This window comes from Fundulus heteroclitus, chromosome 1 (genome assembly GCF_011125445.2).
Source record: "Fundulus heteroclitus isolate FHET01 chromosome 1, MU-UCD_Fhet_4.1, whole genome shotgun sequence".
Classification (NCBI taxonomy): domain Eukaryota; kingdom Metazoa; phylum Chordata; class Actinopteri; order Cyprinodontiformes; family Fundulidae; genus Fundulus; species Fundulus heteroclitus.
This window is the reverse complement of record NC_046361.1, coordinates 22,864,030-22,891,855: the sequence shown is the minus strand read 5'-3', so window position 1 is coordinate 22,891,855 and position 27,826 is coordinate 22,864,030. Positions and strand designations below refer to the sequence as shown.

Sequence of the window (27,826 nt, the reverse complement as noted above, 5' to 3'; positions counted from 1 at the left end):
CAGACTGGCGACCTGTCCAGGATGTACCCCGCCTTTCGCCCAGTGAACGCTGGAGATAGGCACCAGCAACCCCCGCGACCCCAATGAGGGATAAAGCGGTTTGGACAATGGATGGATGGTGTTGCTTTTGTTTTTTGTGGCCATGACATAACTTGCACAATCATGGCGGGGGGAAAGAAACCGCGCTGACGTGACAGTTGTCCTGCAGACAGTCATCACCGCACCCTCCACAAAAAAGTGGTGAGTCACAAAACGTTATTAATAAAGAAGCTGGTTGCTCGCAGAGTGCTGTGTCTAAACACATAACAGAAAGTGAGTAGGAGGGGAAATTTCTGGTAAACATCTGTAGCCTGGTAACAAAGTTAACCAGAATAAAAGGTGGAGTTTGCTTAAGGGGAGAGGAGCTGAGGTCCACCAAGCTGTTTTACCCGCCGGCAGGGTGCGGTAACTTTTAACACCCTTAAGACAGTGAAGCAAAGCGTGTTTAGATGTTTGGTGGAGATTCACCAGGTGTGGACCGCAGCTTCAAACACACAAATACTTAGGATCCAGGCTACAAAACCTGCCAGGAGATTATAGAGCACCTGATGTGTCCCTCTACTGACCAACCTTATGGACAATTGATTTCGTTTTCCAGCAGTGCCCATTGAGCCAGGTACTATACTAGCAGTCTCTTTGAATAGTCACCCCCCCCCCCAAACCCCAGATAGGATATTGAGTATTTTCAAGATAATTAGATATCCACATATTCCAACTAGCAGAAGGCCGCTGCTGTATTGATGCAGTCATTCAGGCAAACGAACTTTCACCAAGAAGGTCATTAAGTGAAAAACCAACGGCCTTCGTTTCAGTAGTACGCATATCTGTAATAAATATCCTGTTTTAATGTTCTTCTTTAATATGGAATTTTCTATTGGCCGTCAGCCTTAATTATTAAAATGAACACAAATAATGCCTGAATGTATCACTCTGTTGTAATGATTATATATATGATATGAGCTTCACTTTTTCAATTAAATAACATAAAAAAATGAACGTCTTAATCATAGCCTAGTTTACTGAGATCCATGTGAACATCGTTTGATCGGCTGGCTGTAGAGACAGGTCTGAAAGTTTCCAATATGCAACATTCAGCAAATGGCAGCAGACATATTTGGACATCTGTGCTTTAGTGCTTAGGCTTAAAATGAAGTAACTGCTGTTGCTTTTTGTACCACACAGGCCAAACACATAAGAAACAATACAAAACTACTTTAATAGAAACTGCCAAACAAGTAAATGTATTTTTTTTCCCCCTACAATTGCATATTCACTAAAAGATTGACGAGAGAAAAAAACAGAAGAAAGAAGAAACACGTGAGCTGTAGGATAAAACTTTCAACTTGAATGTATATTTGTTTCATTTTGATGTATTTTCCTCCCATCAAAATTATGTTACAGCAGAAAAACAATGTTCCATTCAGCTGCTATGCTGGTCTGAGATCAGACCAAATCCATATCAAACAAAGTCAGCTTGCCATACACAAGTGTTGTGGTGACAGAGTGGATGAAGGTGCTTTTTAGTTGAATATGTTAAATAAAAAAATGCAACATGTTCCACTATTATTTTTTACTTTGCGCCTTTGAGTATAACCAATTTATTAATCGACGCCCGTTTAAAAATACAAGACCAAAAACTTTAATCCCTTGTTGCTTTCAAATGACTTCACCAGCATTTTATATAAGCGAGTGGTTATTTTGGGAATGTGAATTTTAACTACAAGGTTAACATTGTGAAGTATGATTGAGAATTAATTCACTTGTTAAACATAAACTTCCAGCTGTTTCAGGCTGAACACGCCTGCTTGGTGAGCCAAGACACAGCGGGGTTTTCTGTGCGATGCTGACACCTTGTGGTTGAATGGTTTGATGAATTTATAAAATGACAGGGGAACAGAAACCTGCTGCATCCTGACACACACTACAGCTCAGACAGGCAGGAAGCAGTTCTCAACCCCCAAGGTTAATAAGTTCAGCAGCAATCAAGTAAAGTAAATTCCCGCAGGAATACTGCTTATAGCACCGTATGAAAATAATATATCTGTAGTATATGTGTAGTAAGCAAGCAGATGTTTTCTTTCCAGCTGAACTTTCATGTTCTACTTTAAAAAGACGAAGTGCAGTTTGTGGTTATTGAAAGAGTTTTGTTTTTTTAAAAATCAAGCTTCTGCTTATACCCTTAAATGAAGTTGGCCATGGTGTTATACAAATAGCTTGAAAACTTTACCCGGATTGATTTTATAAAATTATGTTTAGCTCATCTTAAATTTGTCACCCTATTCTTGCTTGCTGTTTCCTTCACCAGAAATAAATCATGTGACTCTTATTTCAGATCTTTTTTTCAGCAAAACGTTTTGATTTTATTATTCGTTCCACTTCTGCCTGTGCTCAGCCAGCTCCTCCAACAACCAGAAATGGTGAATTCAGCATCAGAATCCTCAAAATATAAAGTCTTTCAATTCCTCAAACGCTTTGTCGGTTTTCGGCACAAATCAGCATGTTAGGCACCCAACCTTCTGAGTGCGGTTTACCGACAGGAAACGTTGCTAAAGCAACAGAAACAGACCTAAAGGAGAAACACAGATCTCAGAGTGACAGGAAAGCAGCTTTCCTGTCACTTTTCTGTTTCCTGAGGTGAGATCAGACGTGAATTTCGTTTTCTTTTTTTTTTTTCTTTTTTGCACACACCCTTCTCTGCAAGCTTATTTCCTCTGAAAGAGCTTCATTGCATGGCAGTTAAATGACTCAGCCGAGCAACGCAACCTCCACATGTGAGCCTCAATGGAAAATGTGGCTTCTACGGGTCTTCACACTTATGTGTAAGTTTTTCAAAAGTTTGAAACAAAATAATTTATGTTTGTAAGGACTTATTATGATTGCATATTTTATTTTCCACCGCTTGTTTATCTTTATGTGATTTGACAGATTTGGCTGCTGTCTGTGCAGCTCAGGATGAAACTGGTAGGAACACAAATCATAAACAATTTTTTTTCCCCCGTTTCTTGCTCATCTAAATTGTACACATAACCTTACACTTTCCTCTGCTATCGTACGCTGCTTTATTGAAGGTGCATTGCACATTTGATATGTCTAGGTTAGAGTCTGGCCAAAGTTTTGCTCAGGAAGTAAACATGAGGAACATGAAGTACTTCACTATCATGGGTTTGGCAGTCACAGCATTAAGCCAGCAGCCAGAGCACATCGGCTCAGGGCTCTTTCATTAAATCCTAATAGTTGTGTTTTTTAATGTTTTAAGTCAATCTGTTAACCCCTGTGTACTCTGACTTCTCATTATTGTATTGCAATCTGTAATGAGGGCACAACGTTTGATTATCATCTAGCGCTGCAAGAAAAGAGAGTAAAGCTTCTTCCGTGACAATAGAGTGTTCTATTCTCACGGCTTGTAAAGCTGTATAACATTCAAATAAATCTGATCAGATGCTTGCTAACAACGCTCGGTCCATTACTTGGCCATTAAAGTTTTAATTGTCCCCGCTTACAGGTTTTGTTTTGTAAATTCATCACTGACACACGTGGATAAAACCAGATCCCTGCTCTAACCTAAACTTTGATACATTTCTCTTTTCTAGCAACCAGCCCAACAGGAGCAGATGATGCCACTGCCATCAACCAACAGCCAACAGATGCCCCAACAACCGTCTATGGTGAGATTTTAAACCTCTATTCTAGTAATCCTACACCTTGTATCAAAGAGCTGCTGATATTTCAAGTTTTAAATGGATACGTTTTAAAAGAGAAAAGAAAAAAATGCCTTAACGACTAAATTTACCATATATATGCTGCTAAATTGACTTTCAACCATTTTAGCGACATGTGGGAAAGGAGAAATGACACACAGGAAATTATGCATCTCTAAATAGGGTATCAAAGTTAGGTATCATCAATGTTCTCTTTCAAGTCAGGTTTTGTCATTTCTGTTACTTTTGTTCCAGTTTCTATACTATTGTCACTGTAGTTTGACTCTGTAAATACATATCCTTAATCCTTAAGTAATTATTAACATCTAAATTCACTCTAAGTGGCAGAAAATCAGATCAATGAAATAAATATAAGGGGCTTTCTTGTCATTTTTATGAAACCTTTGAACTTTTTCCTTTCATACTTTTCATTTATTTTCAGATCCTCCTAAGCCTACGCTGCAGCTAACTTCAGGTTTTTCAGATGTGTTCACGTCTGAGAAAGTGAACTTAAGTTGTAGTGTCAGTGGCAGCTCAGACTGGACCTTCACCTGGCTGAAAGATGGAAGTTTGTTGCAGGAAAACGCAGATTTTTCTTTCCCAGGTACTGGTGCAGAGCTTACAATAACTGCAAATAGAATAGATCTTGCCGGACAATATACCTGCACAGGCAAGAATCAGGTACACGGTCGCCTAACAAAACCCAGTCAGCCGGTTCAGGTTAGCGTTATTGGTGAGTTTTATTAAGCCTATTCACGATATGATTTCAGCTGCTTATTCTTTCCTTTCAGTGACTCCAAACTAATTTGGACTCTGTGATCCATTTTTGTAGAGCGCCCCACACCCACACTGACTCGGCAGCCTCCCTGGCCAAAGATGTTCAAAGAAGAAAAAGTGAGTTTTGAATGTAAACCCCCCACCTCAGACTGGAAGATTACCTGGTACAAGGACACAAATCCTCTAAATAACGAAGGATCAACCCTGAACATCTCATCAGTTAAGGACAGTGATGAAGGAGAATATACTTGCCGCGCCCAGCATAAATCCAGACACGTCAAGTCTGGATTCAGCAACCCAGCAAATCTAGATGTTTTTCGTGAGTTTTTATCCTCTACCTATTAATATCTAAATTTTGCTTTAATGCTAGGAAAGAGACTGTGACCATTATTTAAATCATAGCACTGACTTAAACTTTAGACATATAGTTTAAAGCTCTGTATCTTGGATTCCTCCAAGATTCAGTTATAGGCTTTTAGTAACTTTTTTTAATCTCTACAGCTACTATCGAGTGGTTTCATCAGCAGCATCAATATTTATCCTTATGCTGATGGCACACTGTGTAGTGCTGTCCCCCAAATGACCAGTGATATTAAGGGATGGAGGGCAGCTAATTTTCTTCTGCTCTTCCAATGCAAAACTGAAGGTTTTGTTACTGGCACATACACTGAGACAGAAACTCACAACACAACTTATAAGACTGCAAATAAATAAAAAAATAAATAAAAACTATAGCTCCATTACAGGGACTTCAATATTAAACCACAAGGATGCTGAGAAACAAGCAAGGATCAGGCCAAATTTTGAATAGACTTTAAAGTGCCCTTATTTGTATTTAGATAACCTGATGTTCTTAGTCCACCCCACATATCTGATTAGATGTTATCCTTCAGGCTCCCCAGGCCCTTCAGGTCTTCTAGAAAGGGTCTCTTGTTGGTCCATTAAGTGAGAACCAAGGAGGAGTTTTGTTCCTAACCGGGCTCTCTATTGTGGGAAAGCCTCCCTGAAAACCTCAGGGAAGATGACAGTGTGAAGGTTTTAAAACAAGCCTGGCTTTCCATTTAAGTTAAATATTTATTTCTGATTTATGAGAAAAGATTTGATTTCAATTTTATTCATTTGCCATTTTAGCAAGTATTTTAATATCCATTTAATTGCGTTGCAACTTGTCTGTTTTTAGATTTTACTACACATATTAAGGCAATCACTGTATTCCCCCGTTTATTATTCATATTTCAATTTAGTCGAATTTTACTGTATTATATATTTAAATATAATTGATGATTATGCAGTCCCTGATCCACTAAAACAAGTATTTATGTTTTTCAGTGCTCCTAAATTAAGAGCCAGTTTTAAAACACTTCCTTTTCTTTCTTCTTTCCAAATAGCAAACAATCCAAAGCCTTCTCTGACTAAAAATCCAGGCTTTAACGAATTCTATCCAAAAGAATCGATCAACTTCATCTGCAATGTCGACGTGCCCTTTGAATGGACATATGAGTGGTATCAGAATGGGAGTAAAATTCATGAATCCAAGAGTGGGAATTATAATAAAGCCTCTGTGGATCATTCCAGCAGCGGAGAGTACCAATGCAAAGTCAAGAGAGTTGAACACCCAAAATACACAAGTAATAGTGTATCAGTACAAGTCGCTGGTAAGCTATGTATGCTCAATCTGTGGTGGGGTTAGACCTACTCCAAGTAGTATCATGATTTCACCAATAATTTTCTACACACTGGTGATTACATGAGTTTGTCTAACCTTTAATTGGAAAAATGTCTTTGTGGATGCACACTTTCAGAACCCCCAACTCCGACTCTAAAGCTGGAGTCACGCTGGTTTGAGGTGTTTACAACTGAAGTGTTAAACTTTAGATGTGAAGTGGCCAGCCCCGAGTGGACGTTTATCTGGTACAGAGATGACAAGGCGCTGGGAACAGAGGGCCCATCCCACGTGATCTCTCCTGTCACAGCAGATGATCGAGGAAAATACACCTGCAAAGCTCAGCTGAAAAACAGAGGAGTCATATCTAAACCAAGTGACCCAAAAGCAATCACTGTGCATGGTAAGTTTCATGTTTTAATCTTTTGTTAATTTTCCAGTGTTCCAGAAATCATGAATATTCTACAATTTGTGAATTTAAAAAAAAGCTGGAAGTTACTGACAGTGCAGTTGATAGGAGGACAATGTGAAAGTCAGCTGCAGAGAGTGTCGTTGAGATGCCTAAACAACTGTGGCTCAAAAGCTGGCATTTGAAATCTTCAAAAATCCAACTAAAAGAAAATATATATAAATATATATAATTGTGAAAACATATATACACTAAGTCCTACAAGAGATAAATAACACCTTCTTACAAGTGGATAAAACAATATATTGGTAAAATACAGACTTACAAAACCCTACAGGATTTGAATCCAGAGAGATCCCGATTTAACATACTTTGAATAAATATGCTTCTCTGTTAAAGGGAACACTAATAGTTCCTCATATTATATTCCGCTTCAACCGCTGTTTGTAGTTATTCTGACATGCTTTGTTGTAGCTTTTTATCTTTAAGCTTTAACATGAATGTGCATGAAATATTTGTTACAATGCTAGGTGAAATTCTACGTTTTTAAATTTGCTTTAACAACTAAAAAATAACCGTATCAGAGATGAAGTAATAGCTTTGCTCAAGCTTTCGGTAAATGGGGTTGTTAAAAAAAGTATGTGTTAATGGTGAGATTTCCTGGTTGCATGGTCAGTATACAGCTGAAACTAAATATTTATATACACTTTATAAAAAGACTCAACCAGTTATTCTCACGGTCTGATTAAATCAAACTCAACCTTTACTGGTTTAGATCAGTTGAGATTTATTTTTAAAACGTCAAAATAATAATTATCTTGTGTGTTTTTTATATTTTAGAAGTTTACTTACACTCAGGTTAATATGCCTTTAAACTAAGGCCAGATAAGGATGTCACTCACAATATTTGAGCTACGTGAAGGATATCTGTAGAAGGCAACCTCTGAAACACAGCCTGTTTGTGTGGAATGATGGAGCAATCAAAGGCTATCGGGCAACATAACAGGAAGACATAGACCTCCACAAATCTGGTTCATCCTTTGGTACAGTTTCCAAATGCCTGAAGGCGCCACATTCATCTGTTGAAATGATTATATGCAGGTATAAACAGCATGGCAATGAACAGTCATCACAGCTTCCCATAATTAGAAAAAGATAGCTTCTGTGCATCAGAGATTAGTGTTTTTTGGTACCAAATATGGGTATCAACCTCAGAAAAGACAAAGAGAAGAGTGTGAAAAGGCTGGCGGAAGCTAGAAGTATAGTGTCATTATCCACAGTGACATGGTCTGAAAGACATGTCACACATCAAGGACGAAGCCAGGACTCAAAAAGCTACGTACAAAGAATGGTTACATCTAGGAAAAGCATTTAGTATCAAAGATCTTACCTTTTGGAGACATGTCCTGTGGACTGAAACGTACACACAAGCATTAGGCCAAAATGATCTACGATCAATGATCAGGAAAAAATATTACCTCCAAATAGGCCCTCAAATGAAAAATGGAAAACCACAAACATGGCATCAAATTACAGTAGTTACCAATGGCTAGCAACTAAACATAAGTTTTGGAGCAGCCCTGATCTTGGTCTCGAAGGAAAGAGCAGGGTGACCTGTAAACCTGACTCATTTACATCAGTTCTGTCAGGAGGAATGGGTCACAATTGCAGCAAAGTGTTGTGAGAAGATTGTGGGAGGGACACCAAAAACGTTTTATCCTAGTGAAACAGTTTAATGGCCATTCTGCCAAATACAAAGGAAATGTGTGTAAACTTCTACATTTTAAGGTTGTCAGGCTTTGCTTTGTGGTGTGTGGACTGGAGGACAGGCAAAAGTTTGGAAGACGCATGATCAATGAAGGTGATTTATTAAATAGTAAAATAACAAAGCTTACAGGCGGGCAGGTGAAAATCAGAACCAGGAACACGACAAGGTGGAGACCGGAAGAGAGAGAGATCTGGGCCCCGTTTCAGAAACAACGGCTGATTTACCCTGAGTGGAAAACAGCTACTCTGAGTAGTCCTACTTCACCATGTCCTGCTCAGCGTTTTTGGTTTCAGAACAGGTCGTATAAATCACGTAGCTAAACTCAGCGTCCGATCAACTCTGAGTTGAGCACAAGCATGAAAGTCGCCCTTATCAATGAAACGCAGATATCGTGAATCACCAGGGCAATGGCAGGAAATAAGAAGCCTGCAAGTGCACATTTCTCACGAGTGGAAACATTTAATCATGGTCTGATCTGCCTCTTCTGACAGAGATTTCTGTGGAGTATTTGAGCTCCAGCATACAGTCTCCTCCAGAAAAAGACACATGTTTCCTCACACGTTGTTCAGACCTCAGCTTAAAAGTAGGAAAAACTCCGGGTTAGCCCAAACGTCTCGGTTTGGTATCAGGGTTTTTTCACTGAGTAATTTGTGGCCATAATTTGACTCAGGGTAAAGGCCAAGGTATGCAGAAATTTATCCCAGAAATTACTCTGAACATCCACTAAAGCAGCTTTCTGAAATGACCTCCTGACAGAGACAGGAGGAAAGCAGAACCAAACAGGAAAACATTGAACAGATAAGACCAAATAAACTAACTGAATTGAGGACAGGCAGGCATAAAAATTAGGATTCAAACCCCTGCTCCCACCACCTCAGTTGTTGTGTCCTTGAGCTACCCAGGGTAGCTGTGGCAACAATGTAGCTCACCACCATCAGTGTGTGAATGACCAAATGTACTGTAAGGTGCTTTGGGGTCCTCAGGCTTGATGATACAGTGCTACACAAGTGCAGGCCATTCTGATAATCACTGTATAGACATAATTTTGGTGATGCTAACTGACCAAAACCAACTATGTTAACATCTGATTGGCATTTTTTTTTTAATTTTAGTAGTAGTGGAAAACCTTGCTATATGTGCATACATAGAAGCACATTCTGACACAATGCTTTCTGAGCAAACAAAATCCCAGAGTACCCGTACAAGCTGAGCTCATATGAAACAAAGACATGAAACAGAAAAAGATATCTAAACCACGCTAGCGCCACATTATACCGTACACTGTGTTTTCAGATAACTCCTTCTGAAAATACTGTGGTTTTTGTATTTTTTGTATGGTGATCTGGACAGAATCCTAACAGTTAGACAGTATGTTTTTTTTTTTAAAGCTGCAGTAAGAGACACAAAATGGCGTAACCCACACCCACACCCTGCTCTCAGCCACACACAGAGTTTCTTGCTCCAAGGTGTGAAATAGCTTCCAAATGCCTATTGGTGTTAAAGGGTTAGCACAACTTTAAGCATTTGTCAAAAACATATAATAAAGAACACAACCATGCTAAAAAAACATTTAAAGAGGTGCATGCAAGCTCGTCTGTGCCAAAGTAGTAAGCATGCTTCGCAAAAGTTTTGAACTATCAGAGTTTGCTTGCAGTTCAGGAGCATTACTTTTCCATTTGATCTGTGTTTCAGGCTTTCTAGCTTTCTAGACATCTAAAATGACATGAGAAAGATTGAATATTTACACACTTAAGGAAAACCTGAATATGACCTGTACTGAAATATTTCACTGCTAGTACAGTCAAAGGAACATGGGTTAATTAATGCATTTAAAGTCCGCTGGCAGTTCTTGGTCCAAACTGCTGTCCAACACATATAATACAAAACAAATGATTGTAGGAAAATAAAGATGACATACTGCCCACACTTTAATTTAGAATTATACAAAGAGATCAAATAAGGTACGAGAGGGAGACTTTTAATGGTTCCTATGCTGAAAAAAACAGACTTAGTGAAAGAAGAATAAATCAGTTGAAACAAAAATAAATTGTTCTTCTCACACACATGATGTGCAGTTACAATTATATTTTTAAGACTATAAAATATAGATAATGTATGTACAGATCTCTCTCTTCTGCTGCTAAGTTATATGATTATGACTCACAGCTGGTAAAAGTTAAGTCTATCTGACAATTAGAAAATCCAAATAAGACCTGCTTCTGTACAGAAGTGTTGTGTTTTGGCCACGTTACGTCCTATACCAGTAGTGTCCAAATGTTTCACCCTGCAGGGCAAATTTACTGAGATAAAGGTACACTGCATTTCTTAAATTCTTATACAAAAGTGTCAAAAGATTATTAGGGAATTCTTACCTACTCAAGAATAAATATGAATGTTGTTAACTCAGAAATGGATCCAAAAGTGTGTGTAGTTTCAAAACAAGAAAAGTCTCACACCTTTGCCATATTAAAAGAGAGCATACAATTTCCTAACTTTGGTGTTTACTATTTTCTTAGTGTAGATTTAATCCTTGTTCTCTAAAATAAGAACAAAGTTATGGGTCAGTCCTCTTTGATAAAATGTGGCTGTATTTATCCGAGTTCAATGAATGGGTGTGCTCAAGTCTGTTTGTGAGTAAAAGTTACTGGATCGTTGGGCTGCTGGTTCTTATAATAGATTAGTGCTTGCTGTTATACTTAACATTTTTAATTTTGAAAACAGTTGAAATTTTTGAGGGAGATCCTCAGCCTAAATTGTTCATTTTTTAAGTGTCCATCTGCATCAACTGTGAATGCAGGCCAAATTTGTATAATTCTTGAATTAAGATCACGAGCCACACAAGTTACATTTTAGGCCTTCAAATGGCCTGTGCGCTGCACTTTTCACACCCTGGGCTTACACGGTCATGGGGAAGACGGCTGACTCAACAGCTGAGCAGCAGACAGTGCATTGGCACCCTGCATGGAAAGGTTAAGGCACAAAAGTTCATTGGTAAGGAAGATGGCTGTTCACAGAATGCTGGATCCAAGCTTAATTAAGGGCAGTTAATTGTAAAAAGGCCAAGCAATAGGAATGACTGCAGTCTTAAAAGGATTCTAATTTATGAAGCAGCACATTAAAAGGTTTGCAGAAGATTTTCAATTTCCAGGCCAGTCTACAGTGGTTGCATTCCTTGTGTTAAACCCCTCATAATAATATCAGAAGTATCTTACCTGGGCTGAGGAAAATAATTCTGCTCAAAGATGTCCAAGTCTGACATTACAGTAAATTTTGTATTGTTTTTCTTTTTCTTTTTTGAAGTCAATGTCTCAGATTCTGGAGAAAGCGTGAGAAGACAGAGAGTCCATGTTGTTTGATCTCCAGATTTACATAACCATATCTTTAGGTTTTATCAAGTCCAAAGTCACACAGCAGTCTAAATTTTAGAGCCTTCCCTATGCTGACAAGCTTTATGGAGATGCAGATTTTATTTTCCAGGAAGATTTGTCACAGCCAAAAGAATCGATACCTGCTTTAAAACTCCAAAGAAAACCTAATGAACTTTGTCAAGTACAATATCAGAAACACCAGACCCATAAATGTAAAAGAGCTGAACGTCACTTTTAAAGCAACCTGGGCTTTTTTAACACCTCAGTAGAGCCACAGGTGGATCACCTCCATTTTAGGCTACAGTGATCCAGTAATGCAGATAAAAGAAATCCCGATCCATTACTGAGGACATGTACTGTATGGCACATGGACATACTTCTCAGTAGGCTGACATTTTGTATTAAAATCCTTTTTTACTGGTCTTATGTAATATTTAATTTTTCTGAGAGACTGAATTTGCGTTTTCATTAGCTGTACGCAATAATCGTCAAAAATTAGCAGAAGTTACTGTAATATTAAGGATGTCAAGTGTTTGAATTGAGCTAAAAAAACACTTTGGTGATATTTTGACATATTCAGGTGTGCATGTATGACTAAGACCTACGACAGGGTCTCAGTCATTTGTTCATTCTTTGTTTCGTATCTATCTAAACCTCCATTCAAGCAACTTATGCCCAAAAGTCATCATTTTGGCATATGGGTGTCTGTTGTTGTTGCTGTGAGTTTGTGGTACAATTGTGAAATTTTTACTTTTTGTTTTCTCCCTCCTGAACAGAAAACAAGCCCACTCCCACGTTGAACAGAAGCTTAAACTTTCCTACAATGTACCCTGGAGAATCTATCAGCTTCACATGTACTGTTGATGTAGCCACTGATTGGGAATATGAGTGGTATCATAATGGGGTGATAATCTCATCAATCAACATTAATACCTATAGAATAGATTCTGTGACTCACGCCAGCAGTGGAGAGTACCGATGCCTGGCTAAGAGATTAACGCTGACAACAGACAAGAGTGTCGCTGCTTCCCTGAAAGTCTCCGGTAAGCACGTATTTGTGTCACCAGACAGGCTGAGATTTTATGCATCCGGCAAAACCACTCTGTACACCTTCACATAAATGTTTGGTACCACGATAAGAAGCTGAAGTAAACATTTTATAACCAAACTTTCAAAATGAATCTTAGTTTGAAGATGTTGTTTGCGGCACGTTCTTGCAGATCCACCCACACCGATCCTGAAGCTGCTTAGCGCCTGGCCGGACGTTTTTGAAAAAGAGACCTTGAGTTTTAGCTGTGAGGTGAGCAGTTCTGAGTGGACCTTCACCTGGCAAAGAGATGGAACTGAGCTCCAGGATAACTCCCGTCTGATACAAAATGAAAAAGGCTCAACTCTCAACATCCCAGCTGTCAGACTGAACGATCAGGGGCTTTACACCTGCAAAGCTCACCTTAAACACAGAAGAGTTAGCTCTGACGCCAGCAATTCATCTACTGTGTCAGTTTATAGTAAGTTTTCATGCATTTATTAAAAACATGATATAAATAATGGGTCATGTGTTTTTCTACACTGGATAATTTTCTTTACATTAGAAACAACTATATTTATAAAAGTTCTTTGGGCTTCTTCTTTCATTTAAAAAAGCCACAATTTCTTTTGTTGATTAGGGGTAACACGTTCTGAATAACCCTTTTTTTTTTTTTTTTCAGAAAGCTTACCAGAACCCATAGTACGCAAAGATCGTGTTTTTGACCCATTGTACCCTGGAGAAACTGTGAAATTACTTTGCACAGTAGATGTTTCCTCTGGCTGGAGTTACGATTGGTACAAAGATGGAACCAAACTTCACAAAACCGACAAAGAGATCACCATTATCCTGAAACTTTCTGATAAAGGAAGATATTCTTGCACAGCCAGAAGAGGTGAAAAAACCTTGACAGGACACAGTTCAAACGTAACACTAAACGTTGAAGGTAAGTCGAAAGAAGTGAAGGTGCCTTTGTTTGTGTTTTTTGTTTGTCAGGTGAACTAGGTTGTCATTTTAAGTCTTCTTAAAAGGCTGTTTGAGCTTCAGGGAAGCAGAAAGCTTCTGCTTTTCTTAATATGTTGCAACAGGATGTTGTGGTGTGAGCATATTTTTTAGAGGAACGCCTCATTGTGGGCCGTGTGCGTATGTAGGTGGAGCTCTTTGGGAAAGATGAGGTGATGTATCCTCAGCCTGGAAGTGACAGAAGTTAAATCATAGAAAAGGAAATGGTTAAAAAAAATACAATGACGGGTCAGAATGTCTAAAGAAGGAAGATAAGGGATAAATCATAAAATGATGCAATAGTATAAACATGTTGATAAAAACAAAATAGGGTTTTTGTAGGTTTCATAGGGTGAGATAGCTTTCAAAACCACAATTGTTTTGAACCAAGACTGACAGCCCCCTTCATAAAACGATACCTAACCTTTTTTCCACTGTCTAACAGGAAATAAGACTAAGCTTTTCGTTTTCAGTTTGCCTAAATAATGTTGGTTTGCCAAATACCAGAGTAATTCAGAAGCTTATGTTTCCTAAATGGCCGTTGCTGTCCTCACACCTCTTGCCAACCCCCCCCCCCCAGAAATAGTAATCTTAGCATATGTAAATGTCAGACTTTAAAGAAAGTAGCTCCTGACTGACCTAAAACAGGAAATGTTAATTTGGATTTAATGTCAGAGAGTGAGAAGGAAATGAGATGCTAGCCTTACTTCAGCTATCGCAGTCACTTTGAAAGTGATACGTTCCCCGCTAGAACAAGTTAAATTCATGGTTTTCAACTCCAGCGTTTGAAACCAGTCCTTTTACACTAAGATTAAAATGCTTGAACTTAAAATATACAGTATGTTTTTAAAGAGTTTAGCAAACTATTTGAATATTTTACAGATTATTAAGCACGTACAGATTTACAATAGAAATTTGTTGTCATTTTTTGTCTTTTTTTTTTTTTTTTTTTTTTTTACAATTTTCTAAGCATACTATGAACATGTTAAAGCAGAAACTAGTTTGTTGTCGAAAGAAGAACCAATATATGAACAAATGTGCAAGTTCCCCTGCAACTAAATATAATTTAAAACCTTCAATGGAGAAAATTGAGATGATTAAATCTCAGAGGTCTCTATCCACACTCAAAAAAGTGAACAAGTGCAGTTGTCCCCTTTGTGTTAACAGACACCTAAGAAAAGACGAAAAAAATAGCTCCTCTTCAAACATTGATCAGCTGTAAACTTAATTTACAGATCTGTCAGGAAAAAGAAAAATATTTATTTTTGAAGAGAAACAGATCATTTTTAGATAACAAAAAGCTTGTTTGATCTACAATTCTCGGATCTTAAGAGCTTAAAGGTGTTTGTTAGGTTAAATGAAACTTTTCTTCCAAAAATTGCATAATTGTTTAACCCGACAAACACCTTTTCAATGTGTTAACTGGAAATTAAATGTTTACATAGGGTGGACAACCGGTTCCCTTGTTTGGGTGCAAGTAATATTATTTACACTGGGCTGTTAAAATTATATCTTCTAACATGAAATTTGCCATTGAGGATTGCGGAAGAATGTGCTCACATCTTAAATGGGAAAACAAGCTCCTGTAATCTGTGATAACGTTTGATGATGTCAGCAAGCTTATTTGAAAAGTCAATAATTTGATTAATCGGTTCAGGAAGCTTTTTCCTCCCCTGAAAAGGTGAAGAAACCCTCATTGCATTCTGTGGGCGGATTGCCAATTGTCACGCTATCATGGCTTTTCTTTCCAGGACGGAAGTAGCAAGCGTTAGTAGCTCTGAATAGTTGCATTTCTTTTTTTATCACTTCAATTTTATTGCTGTCTTTACTCAGTTTATACATTGCAATGGAACAAAAATTACTGAGCAACAGCTTGGAGAAAATTGCATTTGAAAAAATAGGTTACACTTCTTTTTGCTGGACCACCACAAACCGGATGCCAGTAATGGTTAACGTATCTCTCTCTCTCTTTAGAAATCCCTGTCCCCTTACTGAAGCAAAAGACCCAATGGCTGGATGTGTTCCCCTCTGAGGCAGTGGAGCTGAGCTGTATGATGAAGGAAAGCTCTGGCTGGAAATTCACATGGTACCAAAATACAGAGGGCGTTCCCAAAGACAATGTTATTATTAGTGACATGGGAGACACTCTTTCCATCACTCATGCTTCAACCGTGCACCGTGGAAGCTACCGCTGCTCAGGAACACTGGATGGCAGGCCTGTTAGCAGCAATCGCAGCTCTGAAGTCACACTTGATGTCTACGGTGAGATGTTTGCTGTTAAAGTCACTTGTAATGTCATTATGTGAGAAGCTATTTTGAGGGAATTTGGCAGGCAAAAGGGGCAATTTTAAAGGAAAATGATTAACATCATTTTAAATATCTATTTTTGTCATAAACCACTTCGATCATCAGCATCTAACCACATAAAGCAGTGTTGAGATGAATGCTTTCCACTGGGGAAAGCTAGAGCTTTGTTAAAGTATTAATATCCCATGAACATGTGCAACAACAGACTTTTGTTTATTTTATTTGGTTTTATTGTAATTGATCTGCACAAAGTCTGTTATTACAAATGTAAACAAAAGGATACGTGGTTTTTAAGTTTGTTTGTTGTTTTTTTGTTGTTATTTTTTTTACAAAATAAAAACTAGGAATTGTGGTATGTATTTGTGTTGAGCCCACTTTACCCTGATGCCACCAAATAAAATCCTGTGCATCTCAGAAGGCACCTCATTAGTAAACAAGAACCACTGGTGTGTAATTTAATCTCAGAATAAATGCAGATGTTCTTTAAAACGCTCACAAATTTGTCAGAGAAACTTGCCAAGCAAACAAAATTCTTAAAACTAAGGATCACGGCCGACAGGTCGGGGTTATAGTTTGGGAGAATTTCAGAGCAAGGTTAGGTTATCAAAATACACCCAATGTTTACAATATCTCATGGCGCACTGTTCAGTCTATCGTCTGCAAATGGAAAGGCATGATAACAACAATTTTTCCACTAGTCATGTAGGGGACAAGGCAAACATAGGGAAGAATGAGCTGTGGTCAGCGACACAAAAAAGCTGAAATCGCTGGCCTAGATGCAGATGGAAAACTAACAATGAACGCACCGTAGAGAAGTATAGTGGAAGCAGAATCTAAAATTAAATTAAATTAATGGGAAGATTAATGGGAAGGTTAAATTAATGGGAAGATGGATGGAACTACATACAGGAAAGTATAGAAGAGACGTATGTTTAATGGTGATCATAGATTTATAGCCCATAGCTTGATGTATGATCAAAGCTCAGTTAAAATCAAAACCACATTCAATTGAGAATTAGTGCCAAGACTTGAAAATAGATGTTCTTAGATTCTCTCCAGCTTCTATGACTATATGTTAAGATATACATACCTTAAATGTCTTGCATCTGTGTTGTACAGATTCTGAAGTTCTGGTTGTGGAGATTATTGACTCAGGGGCGCCAAATACAATTGCATACCACATTTTCATACTTTTATTTTAAAAATTTTGAATACCATAATTATTTTCCTTCCATTTTCTTATATTTTACTTAGGGTTGTAAACTAATGTAAATGTATTACTATAAAGTACTCCCACTTCTATGCAGGTTATTCCCCCTTGCTATTTTACATCTTCTTTGCTATTGTTGTCTACTTTCAGAAAGCAAACCAACAGTCACACTGCTGCAAAGTCCCAGTGATAGTGTGATGCACACCGGTGATCAGATCTCTTTCGCCTGTCACATCAACGTCTCCTCTGGGTGGAAGTACCAGTGGTACAAAGATAAAAACTCTCCTCTATCATCTGGAATCTTTCACAACATCAGTTCTGCTAAGACGTCAGATACTGGAGATTATCGATGCAAAGTTAGCCGAGGAGAAGAACCAAAGATTTTTGAATCAGAAAGTCAGGCTGTCAAACTTACAATCGAAGGTGTGTTTTATTAATGATTAATTAGCTTATTGTGTTGTTAGACATTTTATATCACAGTTATAACTATATTTGTTGCAGAGCGCCCAAAGGCAAGTATAATCCTGTTAACTGGCTGGTCTGAGGTCTTTTCCACTGACAGCTTAGTGCTAAAATGTGATATCATGGACAGCTTGGACACGTGGAACTACACTTGGTAATAAATCAGTAAATATGTTTTGCATTTATTGTTACTATTTGGAAATGCTATTCCATTTTAATGAATTCTCTAAAACAATTAAAACAGGTTTAAAGAGGGCGAGGAACTCCCTCTACTACGTCCTCACAGAAACATAAGGTCACGCCTCAGGATGACCCAGGGCAGAGCTTCTACACCTGCCGGGGTATTCGCGATGGGAGACCCCATTATTCAATAGACAGTGACCCCTACAAAACCAAGAACCTCCGTGAGTAAACCTGAGTCATCAGCTTTTACCATGTAAATATCTGTTCCCTTATTCTTTAATGTACTGTTTGTTTTTTTTTTACATATAATTTGTAGTTCTAAAGAGGAGGATCCTGCTTTCCATCTCCGGATGTCTTTTCTTTGGTATCATCGCTGTTTTCATTGGATGCATTGCCCTGAGAGTCTTGCGCAAACCAGGTTTGCTTGTTGTTGTTTTTTAAGTGTACAATTTCTTAATGTCCAGTTTGAAGGGTTAACTATCACGTTAGTTCCCGTTAGTTATCAAGTTCCCTTTAGCCTAAAGTGCACTTATCATACTTAATTGCCAACAACATTTAAACATTATTCAAAGTATGTTCCATAAAATCAAGCATTCTGTTGGTTTTCAAAGGCGTTGCATATGTACTGGTTACAGCTGTTTGGAGAATTCACAGTAATAATGCTGGTCAGAGCTGGAGCAAAATAATATACATTTCAAAGTTGCCAGAATTCCAGTGTTTGGAATTACAATTGTTTAGTTTTTTTTTTCCTGATGTGGAGAATTACAGACAGACTTGGCCTCATTGCAGTGTGCTTTTAAGTCCCTCCATCCGTTTTGTTACTTCTCCAAGCAACTGCTCTTAGACAGCATTTTGCCTCACTTCCTCCACCTCACTCGACAAATCTTCCAAACATGAAGTCACGCTGGATATTTTGCTATCACTACTTTACTCCCGGGTGAACATTATGTTATGTATGGATGCGAGTCTGGATCCCCAAATGTATTGCCATCCTTCTCTAGCAACATTTGGTTTTATTCATTGGTTTGCATTATTTATTTTATTTGTATTTCTCAATTTCTGTCATAAAGCAATTAGCATCATGAGCTACAAGACTACACTAAAAAGGAGAATATGTACAAATGGTTGTATGAGCTCATTGAAAAGGCCAGATTGATTTGCAAATTTTACGTTTAGATTTGCAGTCAACATTTTTTAAGCAATGCATCACCAGCATAGCTGATGATAATGTCCAAAGGCAAGTTCAAGCATATATCTGGCAACTTGTTCTGTTCAAATTTGGCTAACAAAAGCCGCTATTACCGTACTTCTGTTAACTTTTAGTTATTGTCTCGCAGTTGCTGCAGATGACAAGCAAGTGGAGGACAATCTGTTTCTCACCATGGCTCAGCTAAAGGACAGAAATGGTAGGTCAAACCAACTTTGTGTGGTTTTGTGGGTGTGGATGCGCTTTTCTGAGTATGCTGCACACTGCCCAGCCTATGATTCAGTTTAACGTTACTCTTGACATGTTTCTCATACCACCGCCTCACATACGGTGATAAAGTTTGTCTTACTGGAATGGGTGCTTGAAATGTTTAGCTTTAAATTCCTTCCCATTTTCTGCTGCAGATGCACCTTGTCCTCTTGTTGAATACATCACCGATACAGATCTGAATCCACCCGCCAAAGGTAAATTAAATAAAGAACTTTAAAAAGTGTTTCACCAACTAATTGAAAGCATGAAAATGAGCACATAGTGAGCAGGAGGATAAAAGTTTTTTTTTATCTTTACATCCTAAAACAAGTTTTAAATCTCATTTTAAATGAAATCCTTTTTTTAATTTGGTTTGTAGAAGGGGAAGAAAATCCCACAAGCTGCAGTGAAACAACTCCACTCTCGATTACTTCGCCGGAGGAGCAAGGTATTCCTTTCAAACCACAGTACAACTCTTAACAAGGATAATTATAACGTGTTTAAAACACAAAAACATTACTGACCCGTTTTTTAATGCATCTTGGTTTTTAGCTGTGACAACCAACGGCAAAGAGACAACAGAAAATGGTAGCTCAATGGTTTCCTTTCTACACTGAATTAACAGAGATGACCCCAACGTTGTTTTGCTTGCCACAAACCACAACACGTTGGTCACTGGAGGGCACATGTGTATGAGAGAGAACTGTGCTGTTGCTGGGGACCACAGTAAACCTTAGTATGTTGCTTGTTCAGCTCAACATAAAGTCCCTTGTCATGACTTTCGGGTCAGAAAACTTGTGATTTGTCTGTATTACTTGAAAATATGTAAGTTATTCCTGCAATTAGGTGTTTTTTTTTCTTTTTTAATGGCCTGCACTTTCAGATTTGGCTAATGAAACTCTGTATTGATATGTTTTTAGATGAATACCCTTGTAAAACACATTTAATGTAGAGTTGTAAATATTTTTAGTACATCATTGCGTACCTTTTTAGTTTGCCTTTCAGTTCTCCAAACAGACACCAGATGTCAGTATAACTGCTTCCAGTTTTGTTTTTAATGTTTCAAACGGTTAATGACTGAATGTAATTGCTTTGCTCTTTAAAAAGCGACAAGTTGCATAATGTTTGAGATATTTATCTACAAATCATGTGCCTTCATGTATTTTTTTTTTTTTTTTTTTTACAAATAAAAAGTATAAAACGTTGCTGCAAGTGATCATTCAGTTAAAAATTGATCTGCAATATCAGATGTGACAGCAAAAAAAAAAAATGGGGAAAAAAAAAAAAGACTGTGATAATTTCACATGCAGGCTGCTTTGTGGTTCAGTCAGGACGGACCTGCAACAGTGAAAAGACAGAAAAGCCACATGATGTTATTATCCAAATAAACATTTAATACAATAAAATGTCATGACCCTTGAGTTACTCACGTCTACTTGAGGATATCGGTCAGTCTCTCAACGTAGTACTCGTAGTTCTCCTGACAATCTTCCCATGGTGTAAAGGTCTCACCCTCCTGTTCCACGTACATTTCCCAAACATGCAGGAAGTCAATGGGCTTCATCATCCGCAGCTTGCAGCCGGCCTGCACCAGAGCCTTCAGGCCTTCCACGATCTCCGGCTCCTCCCATTCAAAGAGACGGGAGCAGAAAACGGAGAGACGAAGCTTCTTGCGCTGCTGGAGGATGTTGGCCAGCTTGACTGCACAAGCTGCACAGGGACTGGATGATACGTACCATGTCACGTCATATTCCTTGGAAGGGTTTGGGAGAACCTAAAAAAAAAAAGTATGCAGATCAAGTGATTTTGAGGTCATAATGATTTGACATGATTTGATATCAAGGTAAAGTGTTTGTTTTGTTTTACGGTGAGAGAGAAAGAATACTAGAAACATTGAGGTAATTAAATTTCCACTATTGTATGGTTCAGTCTTGACAAGTTCAAGGCGAGATCCCTTTTTACTAAAGTGTCTAGTGTGACAACCACTTACTTTATTTCTAATAATAGTGTAAATGCCAGGTGTGGTGGGAGGGGTATAACATCGGGTGCCCAGTGAATACTCCTGTGCCCAAGTTTATCCATTCATTTATTGATTTATTGAGCACTTTGAAAGCTCCAAATACAAAGACTAAAGTGCATAACAATAATTGATGACCGTCAAAAGGCAAAAGAACATAAAAAGCTTTCCTAAATAAATGCAGCTTTAATTTGCTGCTTAAAATGCCTGGTTCTTTGAACCGGACACCGGTCCAGAGAAAGGTGCCTCCACAGAGAAAGACCAGGTTACACCATCATATAACCAAAGTCCATCCATTAAAAGCTGAGGACTGCCATGCCCTCAAAACACTTAAAAAACCAATAGTAAACGTTTAAAATCTATTCTAAAATAAAGAGGAACTCAGCTTAAAGCATATAAAACTGGGGTGATATGCACATAACGGGAGGTGTTAGTTAAAAGATGGTCAGATGCATTCTGGACATGATGAAAGTGATTTAGGTTCGACAGTGAGACACTGGTATAGAGAGCATTAGTCGAGTCTGGAAGATGATAAAAGCATAAATGGCCTTCTCTAGGTCAGGATGATTTAAAATAGGCTTAACTTTGACCAAAACACCTAGCTGAAAAAAGCTTGTGGTCCTCCTGACCACAGAGCTAATTTGAATTTAAACGTAAATACCTTATCAAACACAAATTCACTTCAGATGCCATAGCATCTGAAGTGACGCTGCTGCCAAATAAAACACTTTTTTTTAATTTCATTTAATAACAAAATATCCTGGCCTAACCACTGTTTGACAGCAATAATGCCATCCAGTAGATAATGGAAAGCAATGTTGAAACCTAGCTTCAGTAGAAGGTAGAAGCCAGCAGCTTTGTAGACCATCTGCATAGCAGTGGAGCGATACCTGGTGCTGAGATATAATAGGTTACTGACAAATTGGTTCCATCATGACAAGAAAATAGAATGATCCACTGTGTCAAAGGCTGCCGTGAGGTCCAACAAAAGAAAAACCACAGCTACAGACATAGCTTTATCATGAAGTACTTTTAATAAAGCAGTCTGTGAATTATGTCCTGATCTAATGTCAGACTGAATTTTCAAAGATAGCAATCTTCTTTAAGAAAAGCTTGAAATAGAATAAAAAAAAAGATTGTTTTCTAAAACCTTGACAAGAAATGATAAACACACAATGGCGCCATCTTGTTTCCTCTCCTGTATCTCCATGCAAAATGAGAATATATTTAAAAGGTTAATTTATTTCAGCACTTTAAGTTTAAAAGCAAAATGTATATTTATATATAGATTTAATGGACACAGTGGATTGGGCCAAAAATCATCTATACTTTTTGCTATACCTTTGGCACATTTAAATTTAAAGAAATTTTCATTAGGCCAAAAGCTTAGTGTTAGTCATCAGAACAGTGTACAAAAGGACCACACCTTTGAAAAAGATAATTTCTCTGTTTTATTCAAACTAAAATGTCTAGTTGAAAATGATTTAAACCCTTCTCAGTAATCAGTGTAAAACTCTTTATTGGAATTACACCAGTCAAACCTTTCTGATAATAGCTGAACAGCTTTCTGTGTGTTTTCACTGGTATTTTGATGATTTATCTATGCCAAAAAGCCTCCAGTCTTTGAGGTAGGAAAACTCATCTTGTCTATACTGTTGGCTCTAGTGTCTCTCATTTTCCTCTTCACAATACTTTCATAAATTCTCTATTGGGTGTACTCATAAAGCTCTATTTCAGAGGGAAGCATGAAGTGCCCTAAAGTTTCTCAGCAGACAACTATGCTCACTTCAGAACAACATCAGCAGATTTCTTGGCTTCAGAAATCCTCACTGACTGTTGAAACTTCCCACTGGACCTCAAGGACCGTGGATTCTGTTTCTCTCTCTTCTTCATCCAGGATCTGGTACCTCATTTTCCAACTGACATTCAAAACAAGACCCTGGACCACTGACAACAACTGAGTCTCTTTTCTCTTTGGCACACATAGGTGCCAAAGAGAAAATAAGCCAATTTAAGCCAATGTACTGGATAAGGCTGTATGTTGGTTCTTGAAGAGGACACATCATGCTTTTTAATGTCTTCCTTCTTTACATTTAAATCAATCAGTTGTGGTCTATATTAAGTGGAACCGCAATGCTTTGGTCTAAATTCCTCATTGTATTGTTGACTCACAGTCCTTTTTACCCTTTTTCTGATGTGCCATCTGAGACCAACTGGTTTTGGTGCGGTCCGCCCCCCTTCAGGTCGCAGAGTGTTTCACTCCACCCCATTCAGCCATTAATACACGCAACAAATGAACATTTTCACTTGTCCATTTGTAACTAAAATATATAATAAATCTTTATTGTCATTGCAACAATGAAATTTGCTCTCTGCATTGAACCCATCCCTTTGGGGAGCAGTGGGCTGCCACTGTAAGGCGCCCAGGGAGCAATCTAGGGTTAAAAGGTCTTGCTTAGGGACCAAGAGTGGCAATCTGTGAAAGTTGAACCCAGAACCTCTGGGATACAAGCACAATACTCTAACCACTAGGGCACCACACCCCCTTAGGTTGGATTACAAAATCGAGGCAAAAAAAAAATTAATTGGCACATTCGTGAAAATTGGTAAGAAGGAAGTCCATGCATGACCTTATTTAGCAGCTCTACTGCAAAAATACTGTAGTTGTTCAAAAAGAATGTAGAGAATGGAGAAAACTGAACAACTTGGAATATATGACCCAAACATAATATACAGATATGCCAATGTACTGGACAAACTACATTCATATTGTTTGAACTCTCACAGACTCCAAGTATGCAACAAAATATATTTATGGACTAAAAAAGTGGGTTTTGCATATGTCATATTTAAAGAACTGACTTCAGCTGCAGTTCAAACACTTTGTTTCTCCGCCGAACTCTTAAATGCCCAATTATCTCTAGGATGCTGTTATAGTTGCTATTTGTGCACACATGTTCTTCCAGACTTTTTCCCCTCCACTTAGCTTTAGACAGCTGTCAATTCTGCAATCTTACTTCTATTTGTGTAGTTCATAGCATAACATTTTTGTATCAAAATCTATTTTTCATTAGGTTTATGTGAGCTTCAGATTTAATAAGAAAACAAATTTAGAGTTTTTACTGTGCCTTGTTTATCTTTTAAAAATAAAAACTTTTAAACCGGTATTAAACATGATTTTCATTAGGCTCACATTTGTTTAAAAACTTATTTTTATGGTCTGATGCAATTATCTAATCGTAAGTCTTGTGTTTTCATTAGCTATAAGTGGATAATCATCATTGTGAGAATAAACAGAAATAAAGGCCTGAACACATCAGTCTGTGCGTATTTAATCTATATAATGTAATCCACTCAGTGAAATTAACATTTCAGTAATGTTCTAATTAATTGAATATGACTGAATGTAACTGTATGTGACACAGCATTATTTGGTGTGTATTCACACATGTACACCTTTATGAATCTACTAACGTCTAGAGAAGGCACTGTGGCCTGGCCTCCAGCTAGCTAAGAGATAAAGGGGAAAAGGATGCTGAATGTCACAAAAAGAGATCTACTCTAAATGCTTTGCACAGGTGTGGGCGGATCGCTTTATGGTCTTGGATTACAGTGTTTCCTAAATTAGAATGGGAGGCAGACCATTCAGCTATCAGATTCCCATTTTTGTGACACTAACGCAGATCTTGACATTAGGAGGTAGGCGGTCTCTCTAACTTTACACTCACAACTATCCCAGCTGAAAATGTAATATTTTGACCTAGTCATACGTCATTGAGTCCTGCTTAATGCTGCTTTGTGCTCTAGCTGCTAGCATTTCTCACATTCAAAGCACCTTTGCTCGCCTGATTACATTCATTTATTTGGCATTACAGTCGGAATGAACCAAATTAAATTGTGTGCTTTTCTGCACTATTACTTTTGTGCTTGTGCTGAGTCCTCTCAAATGATCAACCAATTGACAAGATGTTTTGAGTCCTGTGTTCTTCTATTAAAAGGAGATCCTTTCCCTCCCTGTGAAGTCAGAGAATTAAATAAAATACAGACTGGATTTAATTACTTCCAGCGTGTTTATCTTGTCAGCATAACTAACATTGGAATTTAACATGTATATTTAGACAAGACGCGATTATACTGAAATGGACTGAAGGAAAACTGAACTAGATTGAATTGAATCAGAGTCGGAGATTGAATTACACAGAATTGGATTAAATTAAATTGGATTATATTTAATATGTATTCATATTTGCTTTCACTTTTAAGAGCCCTGAGCTGACTTCTCCTGAGAAATGATGCTTTTTTTTAAATGAGACTGATCTGAATTAGTTTTCAGTTTGCTGCACATGGACGTTTTGATGTCAGAAGTAGGAATGGATTAACATTTCTATTTAAGATTCAAAAATGATCCCAAAAATAGCCTAAAAAAACAGCTGCATATGTATCATTAACAAATGACAGCCAAATGGCTTTTGCTGACAAGACCCAAGTGGTAGTGCTTAATTATCACTGAACATATCTGGATGAAAAACAAAACAATGTGACTGCCTCAGAATCTTGTAGACATGTTTCACGACCATTTGCAAAACACACTAAAACAGTATAAAAATTAGCATAATAAAATTTGCCCACCGGGTTGTTAAGCAGCAAAAACAAAATTATTATTATTTTTTTGTCATTTAAAACCTTATTTGACGCAAAAATGTAATTAAAATAAGACAAAATATTTTCTTTCCTGAATATATCAACGACATTTTTTAATTTTATTTTCCACCTTTTGGTCATCGGGTTATCTCGTTCAGCCTCTCGGAGCCGCCTTTTTTCATTCTCTCCATCTCTGCAAGGCTAAAAATCTATATGAGAATTTTTTTTTTTTATCACCTGTTGAAAGAAGGCCTCCTCAGCGTGGGCGGTGGCATGTTCATCCTCCATGTAGCCTTTGAGAGGTTCCTCGCTGCCTCCTGCAGAGTCCACTCTAAAACACAGGAATGTTTTGTTCCTGCCTGATGAATACTCCACATTCCTGAACTGAAACTTGAAGTAGAACGGGCTCATCCGCTCCCTGATGGATAGAGATAGTGAGAGTTTCCCTCAAATCAAACAATGTACGTGTTTGCTCGTCAAAGAATTCACAAACCACTTGTGCACAATCATGCTGGTTCTTTCACCCTATCAGGGATGAATCACAGTTTAAGCTCATCCAGTAAATGTATTTTTGTTATAAACAATCAACTCTGGATCAACTCTTGCTTCTTATGGTTTTAGTCAGATCAGTTTCCACAGCGTAGCTTTTAAAACAAAGTCAAAACATGCTTATGTTCTTAAGCTTTTAGTTAGGCTTATGTGTTTGATTACTGAAATGTTCATCCTCTTTGCTATTTAACTACTGTTTTTCTTTCATTTCCTGGTGTTATGGGATCTAACCTCTGTGTGCTGTCTTAAATATCTATGTAGTTGTGTTTCATTGGTTTGAATTGTTTTTAATGCTGTACGTCTCTTATTTCTATTTTTACATGTCCTTTCTTGCACATTGAGTCTACGACTGTCATTTAAATGCGCTTCATAAATAAATGTGACTTGACTTGAGATCACTCCTTATATCGTCTCACGGCTTCACAAAGTTTCTATCAATAAGTGTCTGATCTGACTGGTGAGTGTCACATTCTCATTTGCTTTGCTTCATTAATCTTTTATTATGATGCACACAAAGAGCCGGATGGATCCCATTTAGATCTCCCACAGCTTTGATAATAAAATGCCTCAAACAAAAGAGGCTTGGGGAATAGATGCTATGGTACAATGAAACAGACGGACCTGTTGTTTGAGTGACTCATCTCTATTTTTACAGTTAGGAAGCTAGACAGCAGGCGCAAACCGCTCATATCCCTCCTCGCTAAAAATTTGTATTTCTAAAGTAGTAATCAAAATATTTATTGGACAAATCTGGTGGGTAGGACAAGCTGTATATTTTGGTGATCTCATTAAATGTTACTCACCCAGTGACAATCTCAAAAGGAGGCAGCTCTATGGGCTGAAACTCTCCATTACCCTCACTGTTAGTGGCTTCTGCTCCCGCTGCCCCTTCGCTTTCCCCATTTGTCTTCTTCTCGTCTGTTTTCTGCGGCTCCGGGGTCTTCTCTTGCGCTTTACTATGCTTGTCCGGGCTCTTCACCGCCTTCTCTTTGGCCTTTTCCTTGTCCTTCTCCTCGTTCGCTTTGGTTTCCGGCGTTTTCTCCTTCTTGCGAACCCCTAACCGGCTGGTTCTGTCGGCCATGATGGTGTGGAAGTAGGTTAGAGTGTTGGGAAAAGAGACTGGACGACAGAAATAGACGGAGGGAGAGAGTCACCGCAAGTGGGGTGATAACCCTAGAGCGCTTACAGAAATAGACCCCATTGTGCGCTGAGTTAGGAGTCGAACATGTGCATGTCTGGCTTGGTGCTGG

At 38.0% G+C, this 27,826-nt stretch overlaps 2 protein-coding genes across 2 annotated transcripts; one reads left to right on the top strand and one right to left on the bottom strand.

Moving 5' to 3' along the window:
- The first annotated feature begins 759 nt into the window (after positions 1-759).
- Positions 760-20,549, top strand: LOC105920898 (basement membrane-specific heparan sulfate proteoglycan core protein). Its single transcript, XM_036138004.1, is given in 20 exon segments — positions 760-2,858; positions 2,965-3,000; positions 3,630-3,704; positions 4,180-4,470; positions 4,570-4,833; positions 5,903-6,169; positions 6,317-6,580; positions 12,499-12,765; positions 12,943-13,230; positions 13,432-13,695; positions 15,726-16,013; positions 17,419-17,691; positions 17,770-17,884; positions 17,975-18,009; positions 18,012-18,134; positions 18,230-18,331; positions 19,251-19,319; positions 19,525-19,584; positions 19,749-19,817; positions 19,922-20,549. Coding segments are annotated over 20 exon segments (3,294 nt in total). The 5' UTR covers positions 760-2,779; the 3' UTR covers positions 19,987-20,549.
- On the bottom strand, positions 20,403-27,808 carry apobec2b (apolipoprotein B mRNA editing enzyme, catalytic polypeptide-like 2b). Its single transcript, XM_012856569.3, has 4 exons — positions 27,380-27,808; positions 26,265-26,445; positions 20,800-21,143; positions 20,403-20,707 (listed from the first exon to the last, which is right to left on the bottom strand). The coding sequence occupies exons 1-3, from the start codon at positions 27,655-27,657 to the stop codon at positions 20,802-20,804; spliced, it is 801 nt and encodes a 266-aa protein (XP_012712023.1). The 5' UTR covers positions 27,658-27,808; the 3' UTR covers positions 20,403-20,707; positions 20,800-20,801.
- Between the last annotated feature and the right edge of the window lie 18 nt (positions 27,809-27,826).

What these genes read in the sequence shown, in the direction of transcription:
- apobec2b (XM_012856569.3), bottom strand. Translation starts at nt 27,657, where the DNA reads ATGGCCGACAGAACCAGCCGGTTAGGGGTTCGCAAGAAGGAGAAAACG. An exon ending in CCTTTTGAGATTGTCACTGG is followed by an intron (nt 26,446 to 27,379) that starts GTGAGTAACATT and finishes TCTATCCATCAG; the next exon opens with GGAGCGGATGAGCCCGTTCT. An exon ending in AGGAGGCCTTCTTTCAACAG is followed by an intron (nt 21,144 to 26,264) that starts GTGATAAAAAAA and finishes TTTTTTTTTTAG; the next exon opens with GTTCTCCCAAACCCTTCCAA.